The sequence below is a fragment of the Coloeus monedula genome (assembly GCF_965178545.1).
Source record: "Coloeus monedula genome assembly, chromosome: 9".
Lineage (NCBI taxonomy): Eukaryota > Metazoa > Chordata > Aves > Passeriformes > Corvidae > Coloeus > Coloeus monedula.
This window is the reverse complement of record NC_138789.1, coordinates 28,120,781-28,147,677: the sequence shown is the minus strand read 5'-3', so window position 1 is coordinate 28,147,677 and position 26,897 is coordinate 28,120,781. Positions and strand designations below refer to the sequence as shown.

General features: G+C 41.1%; 1 protein-coding gene across 4 annotated transcripts in view; it reads left to right on the top strand.

Annotated features, from left to right (window-relative positions):
* The window catches only part of DAB1 (DAB adaptor protein 1), a gene marked incomplete at both ends in the record, with an annotated part of 100,749 nt that overhangs the window by 28,685 nt on the left and 45,167 nt on the right, over positions 1-26,897 (top strand). For all 4 annotated transcript variants that reach the window (XM_082287349.1, XM_082287352.1, XM_082287351.1 and 1 more), the window contains 2 exons: positions 17,282-17,421; positions 19,684-19,782. In XM_082287349.1, the coding sequence (XP_082143475.1) occupies positions 17,282-17,421; positions 19,684-19,782 (239 nt within the window). The remainder of the gene's footprint in view (positions 1-17,281; positions 17,422-19,683; positions 19,783-26,897) is intronic.

Here is a 26,897-nt window from a genome sequence, read left to right as displayed (position 1 = left end):
TGGCTTTGCTACTGCAAACAGAGAAGTTAATCATAACTGGCTTGTTCTACAAAACACACTCTCAGCGATGGGAAAGGTCTGATTTTTTTTATTTAATTTTTTCCCCCTCAAATAAGGAAACTTAAATTACTTAAGGGACTACTTAGCTTCCACTGGTGCAATTAGATTAACATAGGAGGAATTTTGATTTATTTCCAGAAATGAATATATGTTTCTAGGTCAGTAACTCTATTTAGAACAAAAGATCTTAAGGGTTTTTTTCCAAAATAAATCCAAATGTAGTGTTGGCTATGCTGCTCTCCATTTGAATTTCAGTTTAATCTTCATCTTACTTTATTCCCCTTTTCTTGAGAAGTGCAAAAGTGTTAAAGTTCAGAAGAAATACATGAATTGGGAAAGAGGGGAAGGGATAATAAAATGATGAAGTCAGTCACCCTGAACCAGTACCATAAGCCAGACAGGGGGACAGGGATGTTCACTAACACCAAAATAAGATCCAGAGCAGTAGAACTGAAAGTTAACAGTGCAGCCATGAAAGGTGGGATTACATTGAATAACTGGGCAACAGAAGCAGATCCAATCCAATTGATAACTTAAAACAATCCACAAGGAGGAAAAATAGTAATACATGACTCCCTTTCAAAAACCAGATTTCTGGATTTGGCTCCTTGTATGCAGCCTGGAGGAACATATCATATTTATCAATGTTATCAATTGAAATAAAATGAAATGTGCATTATGTTGCAGTGCATGTGTGTCTGGTTTGGTAATTTATCTGCTGACAAACTTTATAACAGAATTGTTAAAACTCGACCTTTGGAGAAGTGAAAAATCAAAGAATTGAGCCTCTCTTCAAATATTTAGGATGCCATGTGAGACTGAAAATTAACTACTGTTACTTGTGGAAAAGTAGCCTCTAGCAAAGTGTTAAATGTGAATTTTGAGGAAGTCATGTGTATCTATGCTGGTTAAAAATAACTTACCCATTAGATGTTCAGTATAATACACCTTCTTCTTGATAACTGAGCTGCCCGGGGGAATGTATGGTAAGTGTTGGTTAAAAAACAACCTTAACTCCTAAAAATGCCCAACTCTTCCTCCTCCCCCAAGAATCCCTTATCACTCCTTGAACACCAAATCAGGATCCAGTCTGGGCCCAGCTGTGGAACCTTCACAACCACTTTTGGATGCAGTTGCAAAGATTTTATGACTGAGGTAATAACCCCACAGTATCTGAATTTGCAGCCTAATAGTTAATTATTCTCTATGTGCCAAGTGCTGCAGTTCACATGTAAACAGTAGTTGGAAAGCAAAATAATCCTCCACAGCAGAATTAAGTGTGTCCTGAGGAGTATTGTGTTTCCATCTCAGGAGTGGGATGCTCTGTTCTTGTGTTTCACCTTCTTGGAGGGTCTAAAACATGACCTGTTGTGTCTAAACATGGTTTGTCTCCATTGCCAATAATGCTTATGCAATGTAGTCTCAATACTAACCTGAAATATAGTTTGGGCTCTTTTTGTATTCATGGTTGATTTTGTGAACCTTTCTCCTTGCTGGTGATGTCAGCAGAATGTCTCTACTAAATTATGGATTAGTTATTTAATCAAGGTCTGTGCATTATTATAAAAGTCCCTTTTTTCAGTTTTCTCCTGAAAAACTGACTAAAATTTTTTTGATTTGCAATGGCATTGAATGAACTTCTGACAAATAAAAGCCAGTTGTGCATCCTGCACCTCTGTCTAGAGTCATGAAAACGTAAAACAGGAGGTATGTGTCCAGCAGGCCTTGCTACTGGAAGCCAAAGAGATTTTCTGCGTCAGTAACAAAGGAATACAAAATTCAGAATCCTTTCCATCAACTCCAGTGCATCTTTTTTGGTGGATCCTGCAGATGTTAGCTTTAAAACATCTGTTTGTCCTGGTGTTTCTTTCCTCAGCATCTTGAATCACAGTTGAGCTGGTGCTGCAAGACCAGCTTGGGACCACCAGACTTGCTGGTTTAGCAATTACATCTGGTTTTATTCCAAATTATGGTTTTGTCCAGCTGTCTTTTAAAACCATCTCCATGAGTTGCTAGGATACATTTCTAAAAGTGGAAACTGTATTTGCACAGCTTCAGTGTGAAAAATCTTTGTATATCACTTACTTCTTTGCCAAGGCTTCATTACAAGGCACTGCTGAAGTTTACCAAGCTCTCCAAATTGTCACACAGTCCTGTTTCTTTGTTTGTGGTAATCAGAGAAATACATGGCTGATGAAATGAATCCTGTTTTGTCTGCTATTATTGACTCCTTTGCTGAGCAGTGGCATTATTCAGACTCAGGATTTTTAATCAGCTCAGTCCTGACCAAGGCCAGTCCTGCACGTGTGGGTTCTGGTGTGAGTCGAGCTTAAACAGCTCCTTTTGTTGCAGCCTCCAGCCCTCAGAGCATCTCTGTGGCCTCCTCTGGACTTGCTCCAAGTCCTTCTCATGTTGAGGGCCCCAGAGTTGGGAATCAGATCATCTGAAACAGAATCAAACCCACACGTTTTCCTAAGGAAAGTATTGAGGTTGTAGGCGAAGAGCTTGAAATTTGTGCAGGTGAAGGATGGGCAGCACATACCACCAAAAGGCAGTGTTAGAGTTTGCTCAAATTCTGCATGATTTTTAAACTTCTGTTTGCCAAAATATGATCCCAAGGATGAAGTGTTCCTCATCTTACAACATCTGCTGTAACCTGCCTTGTCTTACACTGTTTTCTAAAATGTGAAGGTTTTTTGACATAACAGTAGTCTCCTGACTATAAAATCTATACAGAAATATATTTAACACCTAAATTTATATTTTGATCGGCCACATCAGGCTCAGTGTTAATGCTTTTAATATAAAATAGGGTTTTTGTGGGGGGCATCATGTAGGAGGGCAACTGAAAGAAAGAATTGGCATTTAAACCTTGAAAGAATTCTTCTTAAATGGTAGTTCTGAGATTAGACTTGTTAGCCACCATTGTGATTCTTTCAAACCAGCCCAACAGGTCTTTAAATAAATGCCATGGACATAATCAACTATCAGATTACTCTGAATGCCCGCAGACTCGACCAGAAAGGTCTAAGGGAAAACAATTACAGATGAAACAAAACATAGCATTTAAATCTCTGCATGAGAAGCAGCCACACAAAGGAAACACAGACCGTGCTTTAATTACCTGGGTCAAAGAATGTTTAGAAAATTAATACTAGGATACTGGCAACTGAAAGCATTTATAAATGTTAATGCCCCCCCTTTTCTTCCCTTTGATTGAAAAGGTCACTGACAGAACAGCTCTGTGCATACATGGTACCTTCAGCACACCTGGGAATGGTGGCTGCTGTGTCTTTGTGCAGCTCCTGCAGGTGTCGGGGGACTGAGGGCTCAAGAGTGGTGTATGGCTTCTTAAAACGGCCCCCAGAAACACATATTTTTATTTAAAAGCTTATAAAAGGAGCTGCATGAGTGGTGACTTCCATCCTCTCATGATTTTTTCAGGTGCAGCCTTTCTAAGCTCGGGTGTATAAAGGCGACCTGAAGTTTGGTCATACACAGAAGGTTTTCATTCTCGTGTGTCTTTTCTCTGTTGTTCAGGGAAAACTTCTTAACTGATGAAATGTAAAGCCATTCTCTCCATTCTGTCCTGGAAGTAAAGAATCTTAAGACACCCATAAGCTGTTCCAGGGGACTGAGGAGGAGAACCTGCACAAGGCCTCGGTGACTCTTGCACCTCACTGTGGGCATTGCTGAGGGCTTTCTCTTCATTTTCACCTTCCAGTGCGGTGCTGGAATGGCATGAAAGAAAACACAGTAAGGAGAAGAATTAGGCTCATCTTTTTCTGCTTCAGGAATGATGGTACTATACAATTTCAGTTGTACCTCCTGGCGGTATATTAAAAGATGAAGTGTAGGCTTAGGCAGCACTTAGCTGGGAAGGAAAGTTAAAAGATTTTACTTCTGGCAAGCCTTAAGTTTTTAGGATATTTAATAGGGATATGGTGGGTAAAATATGGAATCCATCCTGTGGGTGATGATAAAAGCAAGGACTGCTAAAAGCAAGAGAACTCCACAGGTAATCTGAATGCTGCAGCAAGGTCAGTGCAATGAAGGAAATGAAGATCCTGGAGACCTTTTCTTTGCTTGCAGTAGCACTGAAAACCTTGGAGTTGTTATTTGCTCTCGTCTTTATGTGATCACCTGGAAGATGGCAGATGGGTTGATTCCATGAATCTATGAATTTTTCCATCTCCCTGGTACTGCAGGAGTGTTGCCTGCAGCTTGGAGTCATTCATGATCTCTCCCTGGAAGGGTTTAGATCTTGTGGAGCATGTGGATAATGACAGCCATTGTAAATCCACCCCTCTTTCCTTCTCTTAATTTTGGTGGAAAGACTCTTACGCATGGAGGGACCTCACAGAAGCCTTTTTTTTTGTTTTGTTTTCATGTTGATCTAAGCTCTAAGGAAAGACAAGGCTCAAGTGTGGTTTTTCCTCAGCATCCATCCATAGGGTCCCTTCTATTGAACCATCTATTTTCCCCTGCCTGGTAGAGTGAAAAATTCATAATATAGATGAGATTTGACTGAAATTGGCCTTAAGGTTCATGTGTTAATCCAGGGAGGAGCAGGCACAAGAAGGGAGGATGGGGGTTTCCATTGCTTTGCACGTTCCCACATAACACCCAGGGAGTGTGTGACTGTGTTCCTCTCGTTTCCTTGAGAAACCAGGCTAAAAATAACAGCAAATAGGAAATGAAAACAATTCTGTTACTACATAGTACATTGCAAGGAAAAAACATTCTCCACGTCTCTGGATTAGCAGAGTGTTTGAAGCTGCGATAACCCAGTTGTTAACAACCATAATTTAGATGTGGGTTTGGTTTTTTTTTTCACATAAATATGACTTATTTGAAGTACATTGAATTAGAAAACTCATGAATAAATATTTTGACATAATCAGAATTATATGGCTAGAAATTGACCTACTTTGCATGACAGATGCTTGAGAATCCCCCAGCTAATAGCAGACTAACCTGGCATAGCAATGCCCGATCTTACAATATTCTAAGCTGCATACAGACATTAAATTATTAGATTGTTGGGCTTTTTGCATGGAGATTAGACACAGCCAATTTTGTTTATAAATGAATAAGTTATAGGCAAGTTACTGAGGAGCCATTGGGGTGCAGTCCAGAGAAGGATTCCTGCATCGTTTGATCAGTGTTTTCAGTGTGGTCTTGAAAAATCTGCTAGAGGTAGAAACAGCCAGCAAAGCTTGATGGTACCAGCAGCCAAATAATGAGAGAATTACACCAAATAGACAGGTCTTACACTCTCCAGAAGACAAGCACAACTGCAAGAGGAATAATAATGTTTTAGAAATCTTGTAATATTGTGATGGTGTAAATAAAATCTATTTTTCCCCCTGCAGCTGCTCCTTATGCCAGTGTTGATTTCAGCAGACTGATTTTATCTGTGTGTCCTTTCAGTTAATATGACAAGGATTTTCTGCAGGTTAAGTTAACAGAGAACTCTGACCTTGGGAAAAGAGTCTTCTCAGTTTAAGTTGATATGGATTCTTATAAAAAAATCATCTTCCTTTATTATTTTAACAAACACAGGTGATGAAACATTTTAGGTGCTTATTGCACAGAATAGTTTTTTCAAGCTTCATAAGTTTTTGTTGTTCAGTTCTGGCACAAGTAATAATAGTGATTTTATTTGTAAAGTACCATGATTTTTATTTTTAGTGGGGGAAAAGTACCTTTTTCATGGCTCAGTTTCAGCAAAGATAACCCTCCTTTTATTTAATCCATGCAATGAAAAATAATAACACATTCCGTTTTAGTAGCCCCTTTATTTGCTTCCTGGTTGTTTTCTCTGTTTTCGGAGAATCTCTGCAGATGAAGTCGACTTTGTTCAGACTTTTTTCCTCAAGGTCTTCAGGGGAATGTTTTGCTCTGTTGTAACGAACTCTTGTTAGCACAAAGGAAGTAAAACCATGTGTATAATATTGGCAGATCTGTTCTCTTTCAAGCCTTAAGCAGGGCCAGGCTGAGACACAGCTCCTACCCTCTACCTTGATTTGCTCCAGCTGCTTCAAACTTCCTAGAATTAGGTTGAACCGTCCCTTTAGCACCCATATTTCTTCCAAAAAGGATCCAGGTCAGTCATCCTTGCAGTGCCCAGCTGCCAGAAACAGCGTTGTGGGCTGCAAGCAGAGACACCTGTAGGTACTGCTCAGCTGGGGATGAAGCTCCTCCTTGCAGGGAATGAAGGCATCCTTCTAAAAAAAGAGTCATGTTTAGAGGACACTGATTTGCAGCTGAATTTGGATTCTTTGGAAGCTTTACCAAAAGGCAGGAGACAGAGGTGATTACTTGGGTTAGTCACAGTCGCTGCTTTAGGGGCTTGTCTCTGACTTGCAGTGTTCGGAAGAGGATTGTTAGTGATTTCTTTCTGGTTGCTCTTTAAGTGAACAGCTCTGAAACACTGGACTGCTCTGCAGGTGGCTCAGCAAATGTGTTAAAATTTGTGAAAATTTTGGCACTTGGCTAAGCATTCAGCTTTGGTGTTTTTTCCTGCTTCTCTTCCCATACTAACAGGCTTTTTGGATTCAAACATGGTCACTTGGGTCCTTGTGCCCTTACAGTTCAACCCAGCTTCCCAGTGTCTTGAAAAGGTTCCCAGCTTTTCCTGATTGAGTATTTTCCTTTCCTTTTACTTGGCCCAGAGTTAGCTGGTGGGGTTTGTCAGTTTGTTTTTATTGTATTTCATTACTTTCCCAGCAATTCACTCTCAGTTTCCTGAGCTCCAGCCCAAACACTTTGGCTCCTTGATACCTGATCAGTGCAGTTCCAGGAGCAGAGGAGTTCTCCTGATGTGCTGATCCTCTGTGGCTCTACGCACAAGAGAGATGTGCAAACCCCAATTTCTTACCTCTGGAATTCGCTCTGGCACAGGGGTGTTTTACTTCTTATCAGCAGTTTGCCCAAGGGTGACTGCCAGCGGTAGTCTTTTCATTCCTGCCTCCTGCTGCCACTTTGACAATAGGAACGGCAGCAGGAGGCAAAAATGAAAGGACCAGATTGAAAGAAGCACTTTGCCATTGTTGTAATTTTGAAATTGATGGCGTTTTTTAGCGCAAACTCTCAGGAAAAAAGCTGCTTTCCTCTTTGCCTCCTATTGTTTTTCCAACAGGGAGAGACGTGCTCTGATGTTGCAGAGGCAGTGGGAGGCCAAAATGAAAATAATTTTCTTCCTGAAACATTGGATAACAAAGTGTGAACAATTTCAGCAGGGACGGAGTGGTTTGTTGTTTTGTTGACTGCCACGTGGTGGATACTGGTATTTCCATTTGACTATGGAAAATAAATAGCACCTGCTTTTCTTATGGAGTTAATGTGATATTAGGCTAATTTCTAAGCACCTGTTTACTGTGGGGTTTTTTTTTAGCGTGATGCTTTCATTCTTTTCCTTTTTCTGCATGAGAATAGATGTTGTAAGGTGGGTGTGCAGATCCCTTCTGAGGCCACGTGTTGCCTTTAATACCATGCCCTTGGAGCCAGTTTTTTAAGGCAGAAACTTACAGGTCTGCACATTCCAGAAGTGTGTTTGACACCAATATTATCAGAACTAATAATCCAGGTGTAATTGTCAGGGCCACTAATTCCGTAGGAGGGAAGATGAGGATTGTTCTGCAGTTGCACTGTCATTTTCTGTGGAGTCTTTGTTCAGAGGGATCTGAAGTGGTTCTGGGGTTTAAGTGAAGTGGGAGCAGGGGCTGGGTAGCTTTAATTCTTCAAGAGTTCACCTTGTCTCCCAGAAGACTGAGTCCTGTGATTTAGGTGAGACTTTATTTGCACTGGGGCACGACATCAGTGAAGGAACACAAGCACAGCCCCAGACCATGCAGTTTGCAGATATTCCCAGCCTGGTGGATCCACATTCTGCAGAGCACTGACATCAGCCTTCAGCAGAATGAAGTTCTGCACTGACAAAGGGGATGGCTGGAAGGGGAAGGGTGGCCCTGGCACAGGGCCATGACTCCATCCACTGTGGTGCACAGCCCCGTTCCTGTGCCTGCACGCAGCACTGGTGCAGGGGGAACCACAGTGGTGACAGGAGAGGGTGAAGTGTAAATCACTGAATGGCTTTGTCCTCCTGCTTCAGCTGTTACAGTCTATTGCTCTTGTCTTTGAGGATTTTAGTGTCTGTAATTAGTTATCTTGAATGGAAAGATTTTTTTTCTCTTACTAAACATGTGAGAAATTTGGGAATGTTAATCAGCAGAGCATAACCTTTTCTTAACTTGCTCTTTTTATAGTCCCAGGGAATTAACATTTGTCTTAGGGCAGCACAGGAATCTGGTATTTATATGAAGGGAACTGATTCTCCACCCTTTCTCTCTCTTTATACATAACAAAAGCTAAACTCTTTGATAGGCTCATCAACAGAATACATTTTGTAGGCTTTGAAGTGTAAATTGTGAATTTGTGTGTCTCGCCGTGACTTTGGGGTGCCGCGTGTAAACGGGTGCGTGTCTGTGTCCTGGATTAGTGAAAGTCTAGTTAAAATTGTTCCTGAAAACTGCATGCTTAAAGCCAGATCTAGGGAGACACATAAAAGCAGCTTGATTTTTTTTTTTTCAAGAGTTCTGAGCTCTTACAGTTCTTGTAGGGTTAAAGAGGAGTCAGGGAAATCCAGCAACTCTGCAGATCTTGTTGCATGTTCACATACCAAAATAATTAATTAGATGCTTGTCCGTAAATGATCAGTATTCCTTGTGTTGGCTAATTCTTCTGCTTTAAGGTGTTTCTCAGTGCTATGGTGGAGGTTGGAAGGAAAGGCAATTCTATCTGACTTTCCTCTGCCCCAACAAGTTCAGGTTTGATTGGGAAATGACACATTCTGGGGTTATTTAACAGCCCCTTTGGACTGGACTCTCCTTGCTGCTCTGGAAGTCCTTTAAGAGATTTTTGGCAGCAGATGGTGTCAGCTGAGTGCCCCATTGGGACTCTTTTGCTCGGGCATGTGAGTACAGCTGTAATAGGTCCTTTGGTTTTCAGAGGGGTTGTGCTGTTACGATGCCCCATCCAAGTGCAGTGCACATATTAATGCAAATTAAGGATCAGTGTAACATCAGTTACCTTTTCTTAGCTGCTTTTAGCTCAGAAACAACTGATTTCGTGCTGACACCCAGGCAAGTGGGTAAGGAATGAAATGGTTGATGACCTTGTTTTCCCAAGGGCTTTATGTACTTGACATTTTGATGTCTGTTTGACTTAAACATTTACCCAAGCTTTGAAACATTAGGTGGACAAAGATTGCTAAACTGTCTTCTGTCTCTTAAGAGGAGAGTCCACAAATACCTGTCTTCACCCTTCCCCTCTGGTTGTCCAGAAAACATAATTTTAACTCTCTAACAGCAGAAAATGGACTGCCAAGTTTCCTGTGTTTCTCTTCTGGTCATTCCCTGGGGCTTGCTCAACAAGGTTAGTACCCCGATATGAAGTTTTATTGCAGGGTCTCATTTCACTTTAAATCAATGTAGAATTGGGAATTTCAGCTGCTTCTGCACACAGCCTGTAAAAGGCTCCTTTACAAAATGACTTTCAAAGATTTATGAAGACTTGCATGGTAGAGAGGCTGAAAGGAAGTTTAATTACATTCAGCTTTTGGTCATTTCTATGTCTGAAGATGTGCCCATATACTGTCATCTCAAAAACCATCTAAGAAAATAAAATTGATCAGTGAGCCTTCTGGCTAAAAGGAAAATGAGTGCTTTGTCATCTGCCCGTGGAGCCTGGGTGCTCAATCACTGCCTTCTCCCGGGTGCTCGCCCCAGACTCTCCATCACTGAGATTTGTCCCAAGTTTTAATCAAACATTATTTTTTACTGAGGCCTCCTCTGTAAATAGCAGAACCCTTCTTTTGACGTACTCACATGGACTTCACTGTAGTATAAAGAAATAATTCAATCCTGTCCATGCAACCATTTTGCTTTGGAGATGGTAAAAAGTGCATCCTGTTCATCTTGTTTTAAGTGTTAAGGTAAAAACTTGGCAAGTGCAGTTGCTGTCACCTGATGGACAACATCTCTGCTTATAAAACTGATCAAGGACAGAAAATAATATGGGAACATCTTTTTTCCTTGCAGAGGAGACGTGGTTCTAGGAGTGGGGCTGTGTAGGTGCCTTGGAGTACAGTAATTCTCAAGCTAATAATGCCAGAAGCCATAAAATCTCTCAGTTGGAGGTTTTGTGAACAGCAGCGCTGAACAATTGGGGAGTACTGCTGAGATGATAGTCTGAATGATGATTGAGTTTTCCTGGAGAGCCTTTATCTGTGCTTAAAATTGGAGGTAATGTTTTTAAATTAAACCATAATAGAAGTTCATTGAGCCTTCGAAGTGGTTTCTGTGTCCCCTCTTTATGTGGTTTATCATTTTCTGTGGACGTATTCTCAGTCTTTGCATTCAGGACAAATTGCTTTGCTGTCTAAACGGGGCATTAAAAGCACTCCAGAGCAACAGCTTGCAGACTTTTCAGGAGATTTCCTGTCAACTGATGAAAGGAGAAGTTTGCACTCAAGTTGTGCCCTGTACTGTGACCAAGCTTTTGTACAGGGACTTATATAGAAAATTGATGCTTATTCCCCTTGAAATTTTAGCATGCTTTTTAGGGTTGTACCCCCATAAACAGGTTGTATTTCACTGTCAGTAGTTTTTTTCAGTTGCTAGGGATTAGCCTTTATCACTGAAATAAAGTGTGAAATCCAGTATGTCTTCATTTGAAAGACAGCACTGCTTGATGTCGTGAGCAAATCGTGCTGTGACTGCGCTCTGGTCACTTGAGATGAAGTATTGATCTTGAAATTAATCCCTCAAGTATCTGTCCTGTTTAAAAATAAAGAAAATGTTAAAAATGGCTCATTGCAAGAAACTAATTTGAGAAGTATTGTTAGAGGAAGAGAATGTAGTGCTGGCACCAGAAGTTAAATTTTGGGCACACAGACTGCTAGGTATAATGCGGTTTCTTTTCTAAAATGTTATGTTATAAAAGGAAAAAGGTTTTATTTTTCTGTGGCAGATCTGTGGGTGCCACACAGGAGGGGTTGGGCAGTTGTACTCCCAAAGATGGTGACAAATACAGGACCTAGCAACTCTGTGTTTCCTAGTTCTAGCAGAAAATTTCAAAAGTTAGATTAACAGATGCCAGGGGAATCTGAGAACTTGGGGGGGCTTCTCAGTTTTAAAACCCCAAAAAAGCATTCTGCACTGAACTTTTTTATTTTTGTGAAGGAAGAAATGCTTTGTCAGGGTGCTGTGGTTGTGGTATCCCTTTGTGTGATGGATCATTTTGAGCCCTCTGTGTTGGTCCTGAGGTTCTGTGAAGCCACTGAGGAAAATGTGCCGTCAAGGAGAGTAATCAAAGTTATCTTCGTGATTCCTTTTAGTTCCTGCTGTACTGAAATGTGCATTTAATTGCATGTGAGTATTTCCTCTTTTACACCTGCTTATGTACTTAGGGGTTTTTTTTCCTAGGGAAATCTGTAGTTGATTAAAATTGCTGTGAGTTTTCTTGGGATAATTGACATGAAATGAACCTGTGCATCGTGTGTGTGTATATGTGCAAATAGATAAGATTATGCATGGGTGTATATGTGTGTTTAGGTGCATATATATGCACAGCTAATGGGAAATACCTTTCACTTAGCAATTAATTTAGGAGTCTTCAGTCTGTGTGGCATCTTAGAGGTCATTCTGCACCGCAGTGTTTTGTATTTTCCACTGCGTTGATGCTGTAAAAAACCCATAAAAATGCTAATTGCCCCAGGAAGATGTAGGCTGTTTATAAGTGTGTATGGGATTGTTTTTCAGCCCTGTGATACAGAAGGAGGTGTTATTTCAGGTTTATAATTTGAATGTGTACATAATTTGAATGGATGCAACTTTGACAGTTTATTAGTTAGAAAAGGAGGGGGAAAAAAAGACAGCGCTGTGTCATTTTTCAGCGGATTGATTGCCAGGAGCATGTTATTGACTTTGGTGATAATATCATTATATATTTTACAGTCATAAAATCAAGAAATTCAGATTATGCCCTGAGGGCTTCCCACATTTAAATAAAGGATATAGCCATTTCCAGGGTTATTGGTTTAGATTAGCGGGTGCTACGAGGAATGCTGAGTGTGTTGTGAGGAGGACAGAAAGAGCAACAGTGTTCTCACTGCAGCGAGGCTTTGCTTTATTTTCTTTTTCTGTTTATGAAGTACACTCGCTTACAGATCCCCTGGGAGGATGAACAGCATTTGCTCTAAACTTTAGCATATTAATACAGCGTTAGCTTGGTGTTCTGTGGGGCTGAGAGCCGGAATCAAGTGTAATCCTTGGCTCGTACCAAGAGCAAGGATAAGGCTTCTTGAAACACTTACTAAAATACCCAGTGCCTGGGAAGCAAACCTTGGGTGAGCTTCAGGCTGCAGAATTCAGAGCAGTGTGGGGAGCCAGACAGACACAAACACAGCTCTCCCTCTTGATGGCAAAGGCAGGTGATGGTGCTGCCTTGGGCGCAGCTTCCCAAGGAGCCCCAGTGGCTGCTGCTGCTGGGCATGGCTCTGGGAGCACCTCTGGAATTCAGCTCGGGCTGCTCCATCCTGGATCTTCTACAATAGATTATCTTCCTCTTGGGCTGTTTGCCAGTCACCTCTTGGGACTGACTGGGCTTGAGGCTGAGCTGAGTACTTGGGGATTTGGGTTTGGGGCTGTCTCTAGCTTGCTTGAGGGAATCTTGGTTTAATTAAGGTATAGTGCCTTGAATAAAAATGACTGACTGCATTACAAACCTTGTTTATGACTTCTGCAGTGAGATGGATAAAGTACCTTAATGCTGATCATGCTGTTAAGCCTCTCTCCACTTCAGATGGGAGCTTGGGAGCACATTGCATCACCCAGCTCTGGGGATTTGTTGTTCTCTTAAAGGACCATGATAGTCCAAGTGCAACGTCACAGCTCCGCAGCAAAGGTCGTGTTTTCCTTCTCACGAAGAAGCAGGGGGTCCAGCTGGAACACATAAGGCTCATGGGTGTGTGGTGACATCTACAGAAGTAGATAAAAATAAAATAATTACTCTCACATTTACATTTTAAGGGCCTCTGAGGATTATAAATCTATACACTGCAAACAAAACTTCTCTTTGCCTGAGTCAAGAGTGGCACATTTTCTAATTAAAAGTGACTACCTTTCTAAACTGAATTTGTATGACTTTTTAGTGCATTTTTAGCTTCTGCGTTTTTTCGCAGTTTGTGGAATGAGAATCAAATTGATTTTCGTTTTGATAATCTTGTTCCATTTTGGATTGTAAATTGCTTGTGTTGAGTTGTGAACAAATGCTATGGTTGTTTCTTATGAACAATCCTTATGCTTATGAAAAACAGTCTATGAAAGCATTTTAGAGCAAAGCATTGGAAAGTACCCATTGATCTCAAAAAGTGTTGATACAGACATTTAATTCAGGGTCATTTTAGAATGATGTAAGGGTGCTGGTCCTCTGAAGAACTTGGGTAGATCTCTCCCTGTGCAGGGAACAGTGGACACCTACAGTGGACATCAGCTGCTCACCCAGAGTGATTTTGGCATCTGTGCTGTTCTCTAGTCTAGAGACCCTAAAATAAGATTTCAGGAAATGTGTTGTGGACAGAAGAGTGGTTGTCATTAAACACGGGCTTCTAATTTGGCTGCAGACTATGGCCTGATACTGATTTCTGACCTCAAGCCTCAGTGTTCCGTAATACCTTTACAGGTGACTCTCCCCCTTTGAACCATTGAGATGTTACCTGACCCCAAGATGTGCCTTCACAGTATTTGAATAAAACTCAGCTCTGGCAGTAAGTGCAGCCCTGTATCCAGAACAATTTTCCTTCCCAAAGGTTGGGATCCATCCAGTGTGATGGCAGGGACAGCTGGAGAGCCAGGCTTGATGGCAGAGCTCCACTGATGAAGGCAGAAGCTGCAGAGGAGCAAAGATTGACTCTGCTTGTTACATGGAAGGAAAGATTCACTTCCCTGGGCGTGCTCCTGGCACGGGCACAGCTCTTTGGTTTAGTGCTTTAATGTTATCACTCGCCCTCCTCTGAAGCCTGGGAAGAATTACAGCCTCAGAATTCAGGCACCTCTTATTAATGCAGTTCCAAAATACAGAAAGAACCTTGTTTGAGAACTGTCGTTAAAATAACCCCACCCTTTTTGTTTCAATGATGAGATGTTTATGACAGTCTGAACTAATCTGCCTTCCAGAGTGCCCAGAGTTCACTTGAAGTATCACCATCCATAAATCTCACACCTCGTGGGTGCTGTAAAATCAGCTGCCCTGACAGTGTCACATGGTAATTTCCCAAGCAGGTAGGGAGTTTCTCAGTGCTGATTGCAGCGCCAAAATTTGGGAATATGGATGGCTATAGATCAGAGGAGACCTGGGTGTGTGCTGAGGAGTGGTGGCTTGCAGATGGCTGATCCACAATGTAGGGCAGTGTGCATGTGCACTCAGTGTGCTCTGCACGGGACATATGCTCTGGGGTTTCACGGATGAATTTGCAGTCTCCAGCAATTTGCAGCTTCCACCGCTGTTTTATATATCTACATCATTTTCAAGTTGATGATTTTTCCCAGTCATTTATCCCAAAAGCACTTCATCCTGTTTAATCTGGGTCATAATTGACATGGGACTTGTGCCTAAGCAGACGCGGCCATAAGTTGTGTTTGAGTGGGCTGTTAATGGCAGGGATTTCGTTACGTGCAGTAAAATACAGCAGAGGTTGAAATAAGCATAAATGTTAAAATAACAGATGAATGCAAGGTCACAGTCACGACTTGGACCCAGAAAAAACTTTTGAACACTTGACATGCTCCTGCTGTCAGCTCACAGCTGCCTTTGGCTCTGACGAAGGCGTAAAGCTGAAGATTTCGGGTAAGGAAGCTGTTGGAATTGGATCGTATTTATTGCAAATCAACAGGATGTCTTTCCAAGTATAAAAGACATATGGAAAAGTCCACTGTTAATTGTTGTACTTCGTTGTGTCTCCAGATGTTTTCCCTCCTGCCCCACTCCAGAGGCTGAAAGTGGGAAATGGTTTTTCATTGTTCTTAGCTGATGGTGCCAACATCTGCCTTGACGCTTCCCTGGGGAATGATATTAGCACTGCTGAGAGTTTCTGATTCATCACTTGTGTCTCATTTGCCTTTCTTTCTTTTTTTTTTTTTTTTTTTTTAAATACAAGATAATGTTAAGAGCATGAAGTTTCAGCCCTGCTCAATTCTTTTGAGGGGTGAGAAGAAATCAAGGGAAACCCTTGGGTGGCTGCTGAACTATCACAGTAGCACTTATGAGCTGCCTTATTTTTAAAGGGCTACAAATGAGGCATTAAAATTTGCTCTGAGCTGATGTATTTCATTGAAAGAAATAGTATTTGTGAGCTCAAACATACTTGAAGATCTCAGAATGCTTAAAATAGCTCTGGTTTTTAATATACATTTAATCCATCATTAGTTCACAGTGCTCTGCGCTGAGGGGAAGGGAGCCAAATGAATATCTTCATTTGGAGTGCTCTTTGCTGGTCACATATGCTTGTAATGGTATTGTAAAGACTTAATTCCATAGTTTTGAACCTAACTTCTTGATCAACTTGAGAGGTGTGTAAATTAGCAAAGTTTACCCAGGTGTTGATTGCTGAAAAAGGGGCTTTTAATAGACATGTGAAACAAAACAGCATTTTCCCCCCAAAGCTTCTGTACTTCTTCTTATCAATAATCAGCTGTACAGTATCAGATTATATTAATTTTAGTGTATTAATAAAATCTATCATATTAATAATTTTTTTAAAAATTGCTTACATCTGACCTTTTAAATTGGAATGAGCTCTGGAGAAAGTTTGGGCCAGAATTTTCAAATGTAGACTAAGACTAGATTCTGACCTGTGATTCCTTTGTAGCAGACTGTGGTTCCTGGCTCATTCCCTTTCATGAGCTGGAAGAATCTGTGACTAGAGCCTTTAGGTGGCAATAGTGTAAATTTTAGCAATGTCTGTCCATGTTTAGGCAAGGGGTTTTTTTGAGAAATCTTTTGGGTCCAAGAAACTGAAGATTCTGTAATATCTCACCGTTTTGCCTGCTTCTTTGTGCCTTGGCTGTTGTTTGTTTGGTTGCAGTTATTTACAGCTCACTGCCGGGGTTTTTTTGAGATCCTAGCAAGAAATTCCACAGGCAGCTGCGAAATACATGTTTAATCAATTTTAGGAAGACTGATTCCCTAACTAACATATTTCTTCCAGCTGAGACACGGTAAAAACTGTTCTGCAGATACTCAGGGAAGGGGGGGGAAGTTTCCCTGACAAAAATGTCCTTTTTCTGGATAGTTGTGATGTCATAGTCCTGTGGTTCAGGTAATTTAGGTACATTGGTGTCATGGCTTAACCTCGGCTGACTACAAAGTGCAGGCACTCAGTCCCTTCCCAGCAGGATGAGGGGAAGAGAATTGGAAGGGTAGAAGTGAGAGAACTTGTGGGTTGAGATAAGAATAGTTTATTAGTTGAAATAATAGTAACAGTAGTAGTAGTAGTAATTATAATAATAATAGTAATATTACAATGAAATGAAAAATAGCAAAAAAAGGAGAGAAAAAATCCCCAAGCTTTTTTATTAAGAAACATCTTTTTGCCTTATTTTAAGCTTCTCAGGGTAAGCCCATGAAAGCAGCCTTTGCTAGTTAAGTTGTTTCTGTGTATGTTTATGTGCAAAAAGAATAGAACCAGGAGTTTTAAAGCAGCAGTATTCTATAGGCGAATAATACAATTTGGGTTTTCCATCTTTCAAATGTTAGTAGTGTCAATATTGCTTGGATGAGTCATTTTGTAAGGAAATAGTAGCATGTTTCTGTTAGAGTTTTGTCTGCAAAATGTAGAATTCTCCTGTGTGTTGGGATTAAAACAACTTGTATAGACCACAAGTTTCCAGATCCACGAGCTGTGAATCAGGTTTATCTGTTAATTCAGTAAACCTAATTTGTGTGCAAATTCCGTGCAGGAGATTTTGTGTGGCAGCAGTTCCACTGCGAACTCCTTTGAGGTAGCGAGGCCAAAAGGTTTCCTTGAACGAGCACTTCCTTCTAATTCCACTGAAATGTTTGCACGTGTCGGGGTGGGAGTTAGATCTGCTTTGCCGCTTGGTTGTGTTTGTTTGTTCCCCTCTCCTGTAAATGCCTCGTGTCCCTGTTGTCTTTGCAGGTCAGGATCGCAGCGAAGCCACTTTGATAAAGAGGTTCAAAGGCGACGGCGTCCGGTACAAAGCCAAGCTCATCGGGATAGATGAGGTTTCTGCTGCCCGAGGGGACAAGTTATGCCAGGACTCCATGATGAAGCTCAAGGTGCAGTGAAACTTTCAGTATTACAGAGTCAAACGGAGCAGATGTCAGCTTGAACTTGGGCTCATTCTCCTTTCATGACACTGAGCCTTAGTCTGGTTAATTATGTATTGAAATCAGTCAATTTTGCATGAACTCCTGCCTGGTATTGCTTATCCTGGTTTAATTTTAATTTTAATACATTATCTCTGAGTTCTGTAGTTACTCAGTGATTGACACCGCTGCAATTTGTCCACAAATTACAAACAACACACTGCAAATTGAATAATTTTATTATGCAAAAGGGGAAGTAAATGACTACGGAGGAAAATGGGATATCAGAGCATTTTCTATGACATTTCTAATCAACGACAGCACTGCCTCTGGCTGTTACCTCCTGTGAGTGACAGTGATGGGTGTAGGCAGCCAGATTTAGGGGGGACTGGTGTCCTCACTGGGAGGAGAAAGTCTTTCACCAGTAGTGGCAGGGCTGATGTGTTACAAAATCAGGCAGTGCACTGAGAGGATGGGGCATGAGAATGTAAAGAGGAGTCCCTGGAGTTTTGAGGAAGAAGCGAAGCCATGACGAAGGCAGATTTGGTTGTAAGGCTGGAGTGTAGGCAGATTCTAAAATACCAGTGGTGTTGAGGGTGTGCTGTCTGGACCTGACAGACATCCCTCTATGGCCCAGTCTCTCTCAGAGCGTGAGAGCTGTCTGTAGGAATCATTCTGTCCCTCACCCTGGGGCATATGGAAGGGCTTGAGTCACTGGGAAGGAAGGAGCGGTTGTGTTTTCCTGGAGTGCAGTGTTGGCTGCTCACTTCCCATCTCCCCTCTGCACTGCAGGGTTACAAACCAGGTCTAGCAGCAAACCCTCTGCTGTTTTTTCCCTTCTATTTCCCTTCCAGCCCTCTCTCCAGCCTTTGAGAGCTGATGGATTTTCCATTGCTGGTTTTTTCAGGAGAAGAAATCACTAAATGGTGTCTGGTGCACTACCAGCCCACGGGGTTCCAGTCCCAAAGACCTGGGAGGAATGAGTTATTCATTAGGGAAACAGCATGGGGTGACACTCAGCTTATGGTTCAACAACCTAAAAGCAAGATCTGGGAGATGATTTACAAATCAGTTTTACAGCAGGCAAAAATTAATCTGCTCCAAAAGGTGCTCTGTTGGTATTTCACATCTGCCACAATATTCCTATCTGATTTAAGTGTGTGCTGGGTATTTCTCATCATGTCATAGTTGCTGGCACTATGGGGAGAGTTGTCACTGTTCTGCTGCACAAACCTTTTTGTCTCTCTCCTCCGTGGATTAAATATTTCCACATCTCCCAGGTGCCTAATTCCTGTTTGCAGGTGGCAAGATTGATCTAAATAGTCCTGGGAAATGACTAAAACTGTTAAAGAAAGGGAGTGTTAGAAATTCATGTTTTGCAATAGAGCATAAATTTATGGACTCTGGAAACCCAGTGTCCTACAGTGTGAATTTTAAGGCCACCCATAAAGTTTTGGGGTGGCTTTTGACATCATATTCTTGTAATGGAAGCAGCGAAGGTCTTAAAATCTAAGTTAGCGGTTCTTGAAACGTGTTGGAATACAGAGAACCAGATAAAACCTAAATACTTCCATTTATTTAGGAGTACAGTTGATTATATTTGATCACAGTTCAGTGTTACTGGTCCGGGCAGGCTCCTGAGAAGGTGGAAACAGAAGTTACTGTTCTAATTACGCTGTGGGAGAATAATGCATGAGATGATATCAGCAAGTTGTCTTACAAAGTAAAGGCCTGAGATTATTAAAAAAAAATAACCCTCAATACCAGTTTTTAACAGCCCAGGTGTAGTTTGATTTTTAGAAGAATATTTTTTGTCTATAAAAACCTCAACTTGTTTATTCCAGATAAGTGTGAAGTGAAGCAAGCTAAAGTCGTTGGCATTTTCTCTCCTCTGCTGCTTGCTGGGCTTTTTTTTCCTATTTAAAAAAAAATAAATAGAACAGCTTATAGCTGGGAAAAGTGTGCTAGAAATGACCTTCAGCTTCCATGAAAACAAATTTCATGGAGGATTAGCTAATGCAGGGGTTGGAAGTGGGAGCACATTTGAAATGCTCTCTGGGTAGCATAAAGAGATGTGGTACCTTGAAAAAAGGGAGGAAGACAGAAGTAAGGAGGGGACTGTTCCTGGAAGGTCTTTGAGTTTTCCTAGAAAAGTGGTGAGTTGTCCACAAGCAGATCTGTGGCTCCTGGGAGAGTCATGAAACCAACCAAAGCTGCTCTTTGTTTCCACAGGGAATTGTTGCTGCGGCTCGATCGAAAGGAGAACATAAACAAAAAGTCTTCTTAACAGTTTCCTTTGGGGGAATCAAAATCTTTGATGAAAAGACAGGGGTAAGTAAAGTGATCGTGGGGTGAGACAGAATTCAGTCTTTCCCTGGTTCCTTTAGAAGCGTTTCCTGGCTGGGCCAGTGGAATCTCACTGGTGCAAACACATGGGAAGCATCTCAGAGATTTGGTAAAGGGTTATCATCTGTCAGAGCAAGCCATTGCATCACTTGTACAGTGTAGCTTGTGTGTTGTCAGTGGTAGAAAAATTGTATTTTGTATGGAATGGGAGGTAAAAGAAAATTTGTGTTTGGCTGTGTGAAGCTGCCAAGCAACAACTTCCTCAGTAGCATCTGGTTAAGGAAGTTGCAGAGACTTTCATGCCTTACACAGTTTCTGCCGCAGCAATACCGTGTTTGATTTTTTAAATTGCTCTAAAAGAAGAAACCTAAGCAAAACATTACACTACTTAGATAAAAAGCAACAACACACAAACTGTTTTAGTCATAATTAAGAAGATTTTTACAGCAGTTTAAGCTCTGCCTTGAATTTTAAAAAGCTCTTGATTTAATCTTTTGGAAGATTAACTATTTAACACGGTGCCAGAAATAAAACCCTACTGATGGTAGATGAAATTATCTTTGCCAGTTAATTTATATTATTAGAAAATCAATGTCATTGAGCTCACTGATACATAATGCAAGTAGTTAGTAATGAAATGCTCATTTGGGATGTGTTGTGTAAAATATCCAGGCAAAAGCTGTGTTTCAGAGGGCATTGCTGGGGTTAGAGAAAACAGGAAATGTCCAAATTAGGACTGTCAGTGCAAATTGCACCCCAGCCACAGCTGCTGTCCTAAGATTAAGCCTTTTCTTGGGGAAATAAAAAAGAGGAAAGAGAAAGACTATTCTTTTTGTACTTGTCTCTGAGTGTGTCTCAACCACTGGAATGCTTTGCATAGTATAAAGAGGGAAAAGGGGACATGTTTTGGGAACAAAGATGTGCTTTATTCCAGCTGCCTCTCCTGCAGCTTCCTGCACACTCTCAGGGGCAGACATGAGAACAGTCTCCCTCATTTCATAGCTCTGACATCCCATACTCTAAATCTGACATAACTATATCATCCTTATAGTAAACCTGTCACTCACCCACTGAGGCTTAGAATGAAAGCCTTAAATCCACCTTGCAGATGTCTGCCCCTGAGCTGCTGGAGTGATGGACAGGACTGTTGAGTTGTCCTTCTTGGAACAGGGCTGTGACACAGGGATGTGGGGAGCTTTCCACATCGGTTTTTACGTCTTGTTTTGGAAACAGGAGAGTCGTGCTCCCCATGCCAAGGGTTTGGAGCAGAGGAGCATGAAATCCTCTGCCAGGTCTTCACAGCCACCATCCCTTGGGCTTTTTTCCCAGCTCAGGTCTCTCCTTGTCCCAGAGTTTCACACCCTTGTCCATTCATTCTTAGTCTTTCTCACCCAGCCTGTCTCTGCTTTGCCATCTTACAGGTGTCCTCTCATTCCCATTCCTGCTGGAAAATCCCACAAGCTGACAAAACTAGAGATGGTACAGTTGCTCAGCCCAGGTTTTTGGATGGGAAGAGACTATAAAGGGCTGTAAAAAGATTGTGTTTCACTCACACAGATCTTCTGATTTCCATGTTAAACTTCAGAGTTTATAAAGTTTGGAGTTTGGTGTTTTGTGCAACAGGGAAAAAAGCAGCCCTAAATGGGGAAGAGCCTGGATAATCTTGCATTTGCTTTTTCCTCCTTTAACAACCCTCCCTGTCCCCCACAGTGTTCTCTCCCTTGGTTGTATTTCCATGATTTTGGAGTTCTCAAAAGGGTATTTTAGGAAGATTATTTGTCTCTCCAGTGTGTCCTTTCTTAACTTCTGCTGTTGTCTATTGCTGTCACGTCTGCCCCAGTGCCAGTCCGACGTGATAGAAAAGAATAAAAATATTCAGAAAAAAAAAGTGGGCTTCTTCATGTTGAGTATCTTGTAGGCTGCCATTGGATTTTAATTTATCACAATAAAAAATCAATTTGTAGCTCAAAACCAGCAAATTTTTTTTTAAATTGGCAGTGTCATAGCTGACTTCATACAGATGATTTAGGGGAATTGCTCCATAATTCGTTACAGATGAAGGGCTCTGGTTGGGTTACTACTGAAAATGATAAGCAGGTTTTTTTCCTCCCTCTACTTTTATAGCTCTCCTTAATATGTTCCATTCATCAAAAAGTATTGATTTTAATAATGGTATTATTCCAGCCATCAGGAATTCTGCCCTTTGACTAAATTTATCCATGAAGGAGATTGAGTTGAAGGTGGAATATCATTTGGAAAGAACATATCTCACCAAGAAAAATGCAAGAAGGATTTGCTGCGAGTTTGCACTGAGATGCAGTACAATGTGGTTCATCTACAGCACTGTAATAAAAATAATAACAATCCTTTCTTACATTCCATCATTCCATGCCAGGGATTAAACTAAATGGGTCCCTTCATACCACTTTCCAAGTACTTGTCAGTGTATTTAGAACATGATAGCAAAAAATTGTATTTAATGTGACTAACAGGATGTTCTCCTGTTGTGTGTGTGCCAAAAATTGTCATTACACATAAGGTTTGACCCTGTTAATCTTATAAATGCACCTTTTTTTTCTGCTGTCAGATGTTTTCCATCCATCCATCCCATTTGCTTTCTCCAGATTATGTTTGCTAAATATGTACCTTACCTGAAGGATGTACGTTTTGGTTTGTTTTATACTGAAAAAAACCCTACCATAATTATTGCTGAACCCAGACTTTCTCTACCCAATGCCACTTGAGAGACTTCCTTGCTGCATCTGATATGAAAATATTTTCTTACCATTTATTCTTCATATCCCATCTTGGTTAGACCTCAATGCTGCAATATATTCTTAATTAATAATCTTTGTGGGAATTCTGTTATATTTTCAAAAGCACAATCTGCAGATGGCACAAAATACAAATAATTGCATTGTGTTGTTTAATATTCTGCCTTTTGGGGTGGAACCTAGTGGTTGGTGATTTCCTAAGACAGCAACAAAAGGCATAACTGTGCTTATAGAAGGAAATGGGGATTTTGTGAAGGCCCATCATTGCTGGTTAGCTGTTTCTCAGGGTTGTTTTGTTAATCACACACATCAGGCCATCTCCCTGTGATAGCTCCGTGATGCTTCATTAGACGTGCGTGACTAATCTGGGCTCTGTAAAGAGCCTGTAATTGTCTCATTGTTTATTTATGTGACCATAAATCTCTGTTTACTGTAGGTTCCTTTCCAAAAATGTATTTGAAACTAATAATTAAATCCTCTGAAATGCTTGGGAAAGTATTTCCTTCCACCTCCATGCAGTGAGGTGGGCTTTTAAACTCTTGTTGTCTCTAACTGCAAAATCCTGTCGACTTCAATGGCAAGAGCCTACACTGTGAAAAAGAAATGAGATAAAAGCAGGAAATTAATATTGGGCTTTAAGCAAAGAATTATATCTGTTAAAGTAAAATTTTGTATCAGCTCGTGGATGTGTAAATTGCCAGAATCTGCTGTAAAATACAGCTCTCTCTGAGCTATTGTTACAGCTAAATTATTTATCTGGATTCCTCCACTGGCCAACAAGCAGGGTAAATCAGTGTCAGTATCTTATGGGAAATAACCTAAACAGATGGATTGTAACCCAGCTGATGAAGATGACAGTCATCACAACAATTTCTTTCCTATTTTGTAGCACCCTGAAAGTGAGTTTCATTTGCATTGTCTATTCTCTTTCAGAGATGTTGACCCCTATCTTTATTGAAATAAAGCTCTTGGGCCCAGTCTGTGGGATTGTAACATTTCTAGGAATACTCTGGTGGAGTTTCAGTATTTATTGCAGGGAAGTATTGCAGTGTGTTACTCATATTTTATGAATTTGATCTGTAGCCATTTTCTTCAGGCTGTCAGTGTGAAACCCAGGGAGGGAAACCGTGTGGATAAATACATATATTTCATGTTGGCTATCTGTTCTTATTATCTATCAGTTACTCAAAGCTTCATTATCTTAGCTGAGGATTTTAGTTTAGTTTAGTTTTTATCTTTGAGGGTTTACCTGCCTGAAATGGTGTTACTCAGTGCCCTATTCCATATAAGGGGGACCAGACCTCTCCTGTAGCATTCCATTAAAAAAAAATTAATTTTTCTCCCCATGCTGGCCACAGAACTGGTGATTGTGCTTCTTCTTTAAGTCTTAATGACATCCAAATAAATAACACATGTGGTGGGTGGTTATCATCCTGTTGTCCTCAGGTTGTTCTCTTTAACTGAGATCATGTTAAGGCTCTGAAGTGTTCCAACCAATGTTTTGGATGCCATCATTTTGCCCATCTTCCTGAACTTTTAAGCTCTCTTGACCTTACAGTGCACACAGATTCTTCAAGCTGTTGCTACAGCGCATTTTCCAGCATGTTCTGAGGCTTTATCAGGTTTGTGCTGATAACCCCTGGATTTGCTGCTCTTCCCCGTTCAGTGTGAGTGATGGTGTTAACTATGCTGATAGATTGCTAACAGGACAGCTAAACTTGGCTGAAAGAAAATTTTAGCAAGATTAAAATTCTCACGGTTGGCAGAAGAGGCCTCATTTAAAATGTACCAAAGGTACTTCTTGACTTTGCTGGAAATCTGTTGGTTCTGGCATCCCTGACCAGAAATCGAGGTACCATCATGGATCTGCAGTTATTCCTTGAAGCACATGTGCTGGAGCAGATGAAATGTCAAACTGTCAAAGTCTCTATCACTGAGTGTCTCTGAGTCCTTAAAAATAGAAAGAATTAATTTCTTCTGCTCTCTGCTCGCTCTGCAGCAAGCAGGAGAGATGGGGCGAGGAGTTCACTGAGTTTTGTGTTTGCCAGGGGGTGGGATTGGCCAGGAGACTGCTGGTGGTCCTTGCCTGGGGCTGCCACAGGTGGGTTTTGTCACCTTCATGTCTTTAAAACTTCCCAAAGTTCCTGCTGGCCTCTTCCTGGCTGATCTCAGGTGCAGCCCTCTGTGAGCATCTTACCTGATCAGCTGATTCCACACAGAGTCCTCCACCTGCTCTCCATGACTCTTGTCTCTGGATTTTACCTGTTTTCCTAGAACCTCTCCTGCAGTTTTTTGTCTGGAATTTCCTGTGTGCTGTCTGTCCTTGGTCTCTTCATTTTTTCCCTGCTGTGCTTTTTGCCAGAATTATTTCATTTGCAAACATAAATTGGGTTATTGTGTCAAACCAAGTGATGCCAGCTCTGTCCTCTGTTCCAGTGTTGATCTGTCTCTCCAGCCCTCTCCTTGCATGTTTAGCCAACAGCTGAAGCTCAGTGTGGCTAAAACCAGGCCTTTTAATCCTGACTCCCAGAGGTCTCTCTCTGACCTCCTTTTCAGAGAGCTGAGCAAAATACCAGCATCATCTATTACTCAGCCCTGTAAATTCAGCCTTTTTGGCCTGTTGTTTTTTTTATGGCCACACCCAGGGTAACTCCAAATCTTGCAGAATTCTTCTCACCTACTCTGAAATGCAGCATTTACTCTCACACTGAGAGTTTAAGCCCAGTCCTGCCTCTCTGCATCTCGTGTCTCAATTGTTATCCTTTGCTTTGTCCTTGAAAAATTTGACTTTTATTTTTGAAATCCATCGTCACTGCCAGGATTGCCGCCTCAGCTTATTCTTTTGATCATGTCACACTTCCCTTTGCATTCCTGGGCTGAATCTGCCTTCTCTCTTTTATCAGCCCATTGCTGAATTGTTTTTTTTCCAGGCTCTTCATGGCTGCCTTTACTCTTCATCAGCTTTCGAGGAGTCAGTCCATAGTACCAACTTTCACCATTCATTTATTCAGTTTTCATAATAAATTACTTCAGGCCCCTTCCCACCCTGCCCACCATCTTTGGGAGGAATTCTTTCCACAAATCCATGCAGTACCTCCTTAATTTTTCTTTAAAACACTCCCATGCTACAAACTTGTTTTAAACCTGATGATGCTGAGGAGCTACTGCATTCCTGCATCCTGGAGATGTCCAAGGGCCATCTGGCCTTTAGCTCTCAAAGGCTGGAATTTAAGTGTAAACTCACTGGGATTACCTTTTAATTCTTTCTTTATTTTTTAGATCACTATTATCTTTTTATAGGAACTTCTTTTGTAAGAAATGCTTGGTCTTGGACCATGCTGAGGACTTCTAAGGACTGCAGTGTGAAAAATATTACATAATAACGATAAAGAGCAACAACTGTAAAACAGCAAAGTCAAATTTTGCACATAGAGTTGAAAATGGTGACATTTGAGGCCTTCCTTTGTGCATTGTCCACAGCTTCTGCCTGCAAAAGATCCCTCTGGCTGACTGGGAGTCATGCCCTGCTCCTTGACACTCTCCATCTTTCTGCTTGTAAATATGAACAGTAAAACATGGCATTTACTGTTCTACACGCAATAAATGTGTCTAATTAGAATATGGCAGAGGAGAGGACTTAAAAATCTGCATATGATTCTTACAAGGTATTTATAGACTCTGGTACTTCAGAAGGGAAACAATAACACATTTCATGGACATGTGACAACCAGCAAAATGTAAATGTCAGAAGAACCTACTTCCTTAATTACATCCCCTATTGACTATTGTAATTCATTCATTATTGGCCTTCCAAACTGGGCCCTGGGCGGTTTGGATGGTTCACAGTGCTCCACAGGGATTTTTAATAGCCACAAGCTCATGGAGTTCTGTTCTTTAAATGCCCAGTTTGCTGTATGAGGGTTGTAAAAGCCTTAGGTATTATGGCAGTTTTGTTACTGTGGAAAAAAGAACACAAAAGGCAAAATTTGGGTGTGATTTTGGATATTAGGAAGTCTTGAGGATCTCAAGGTTTGATTTGAACCTTGTGTCATCCCTCTCAACACTTGGCGTGCAGAGGAAGGCTGAAATTTCTCTTCCTCTCATCTGGAAAAGGGAAAAGTTCTAATCTAGAGCTGAGTCCAGCCTGTTTGTAGTCCAGGGTATGCAGAAACTGCCTTGTGAGAATTCTGACCCTAATGGGCATGAAGATGAACTAATGCTATTCCAGACATATTATCCAAACTGAAATAATTTGTGCCATTTTGTGTTAGTTGTTTTGCTTTATTTTTTCAGTGGGAAAAGGGTAAAAAGTTGATTGCTTTCAAA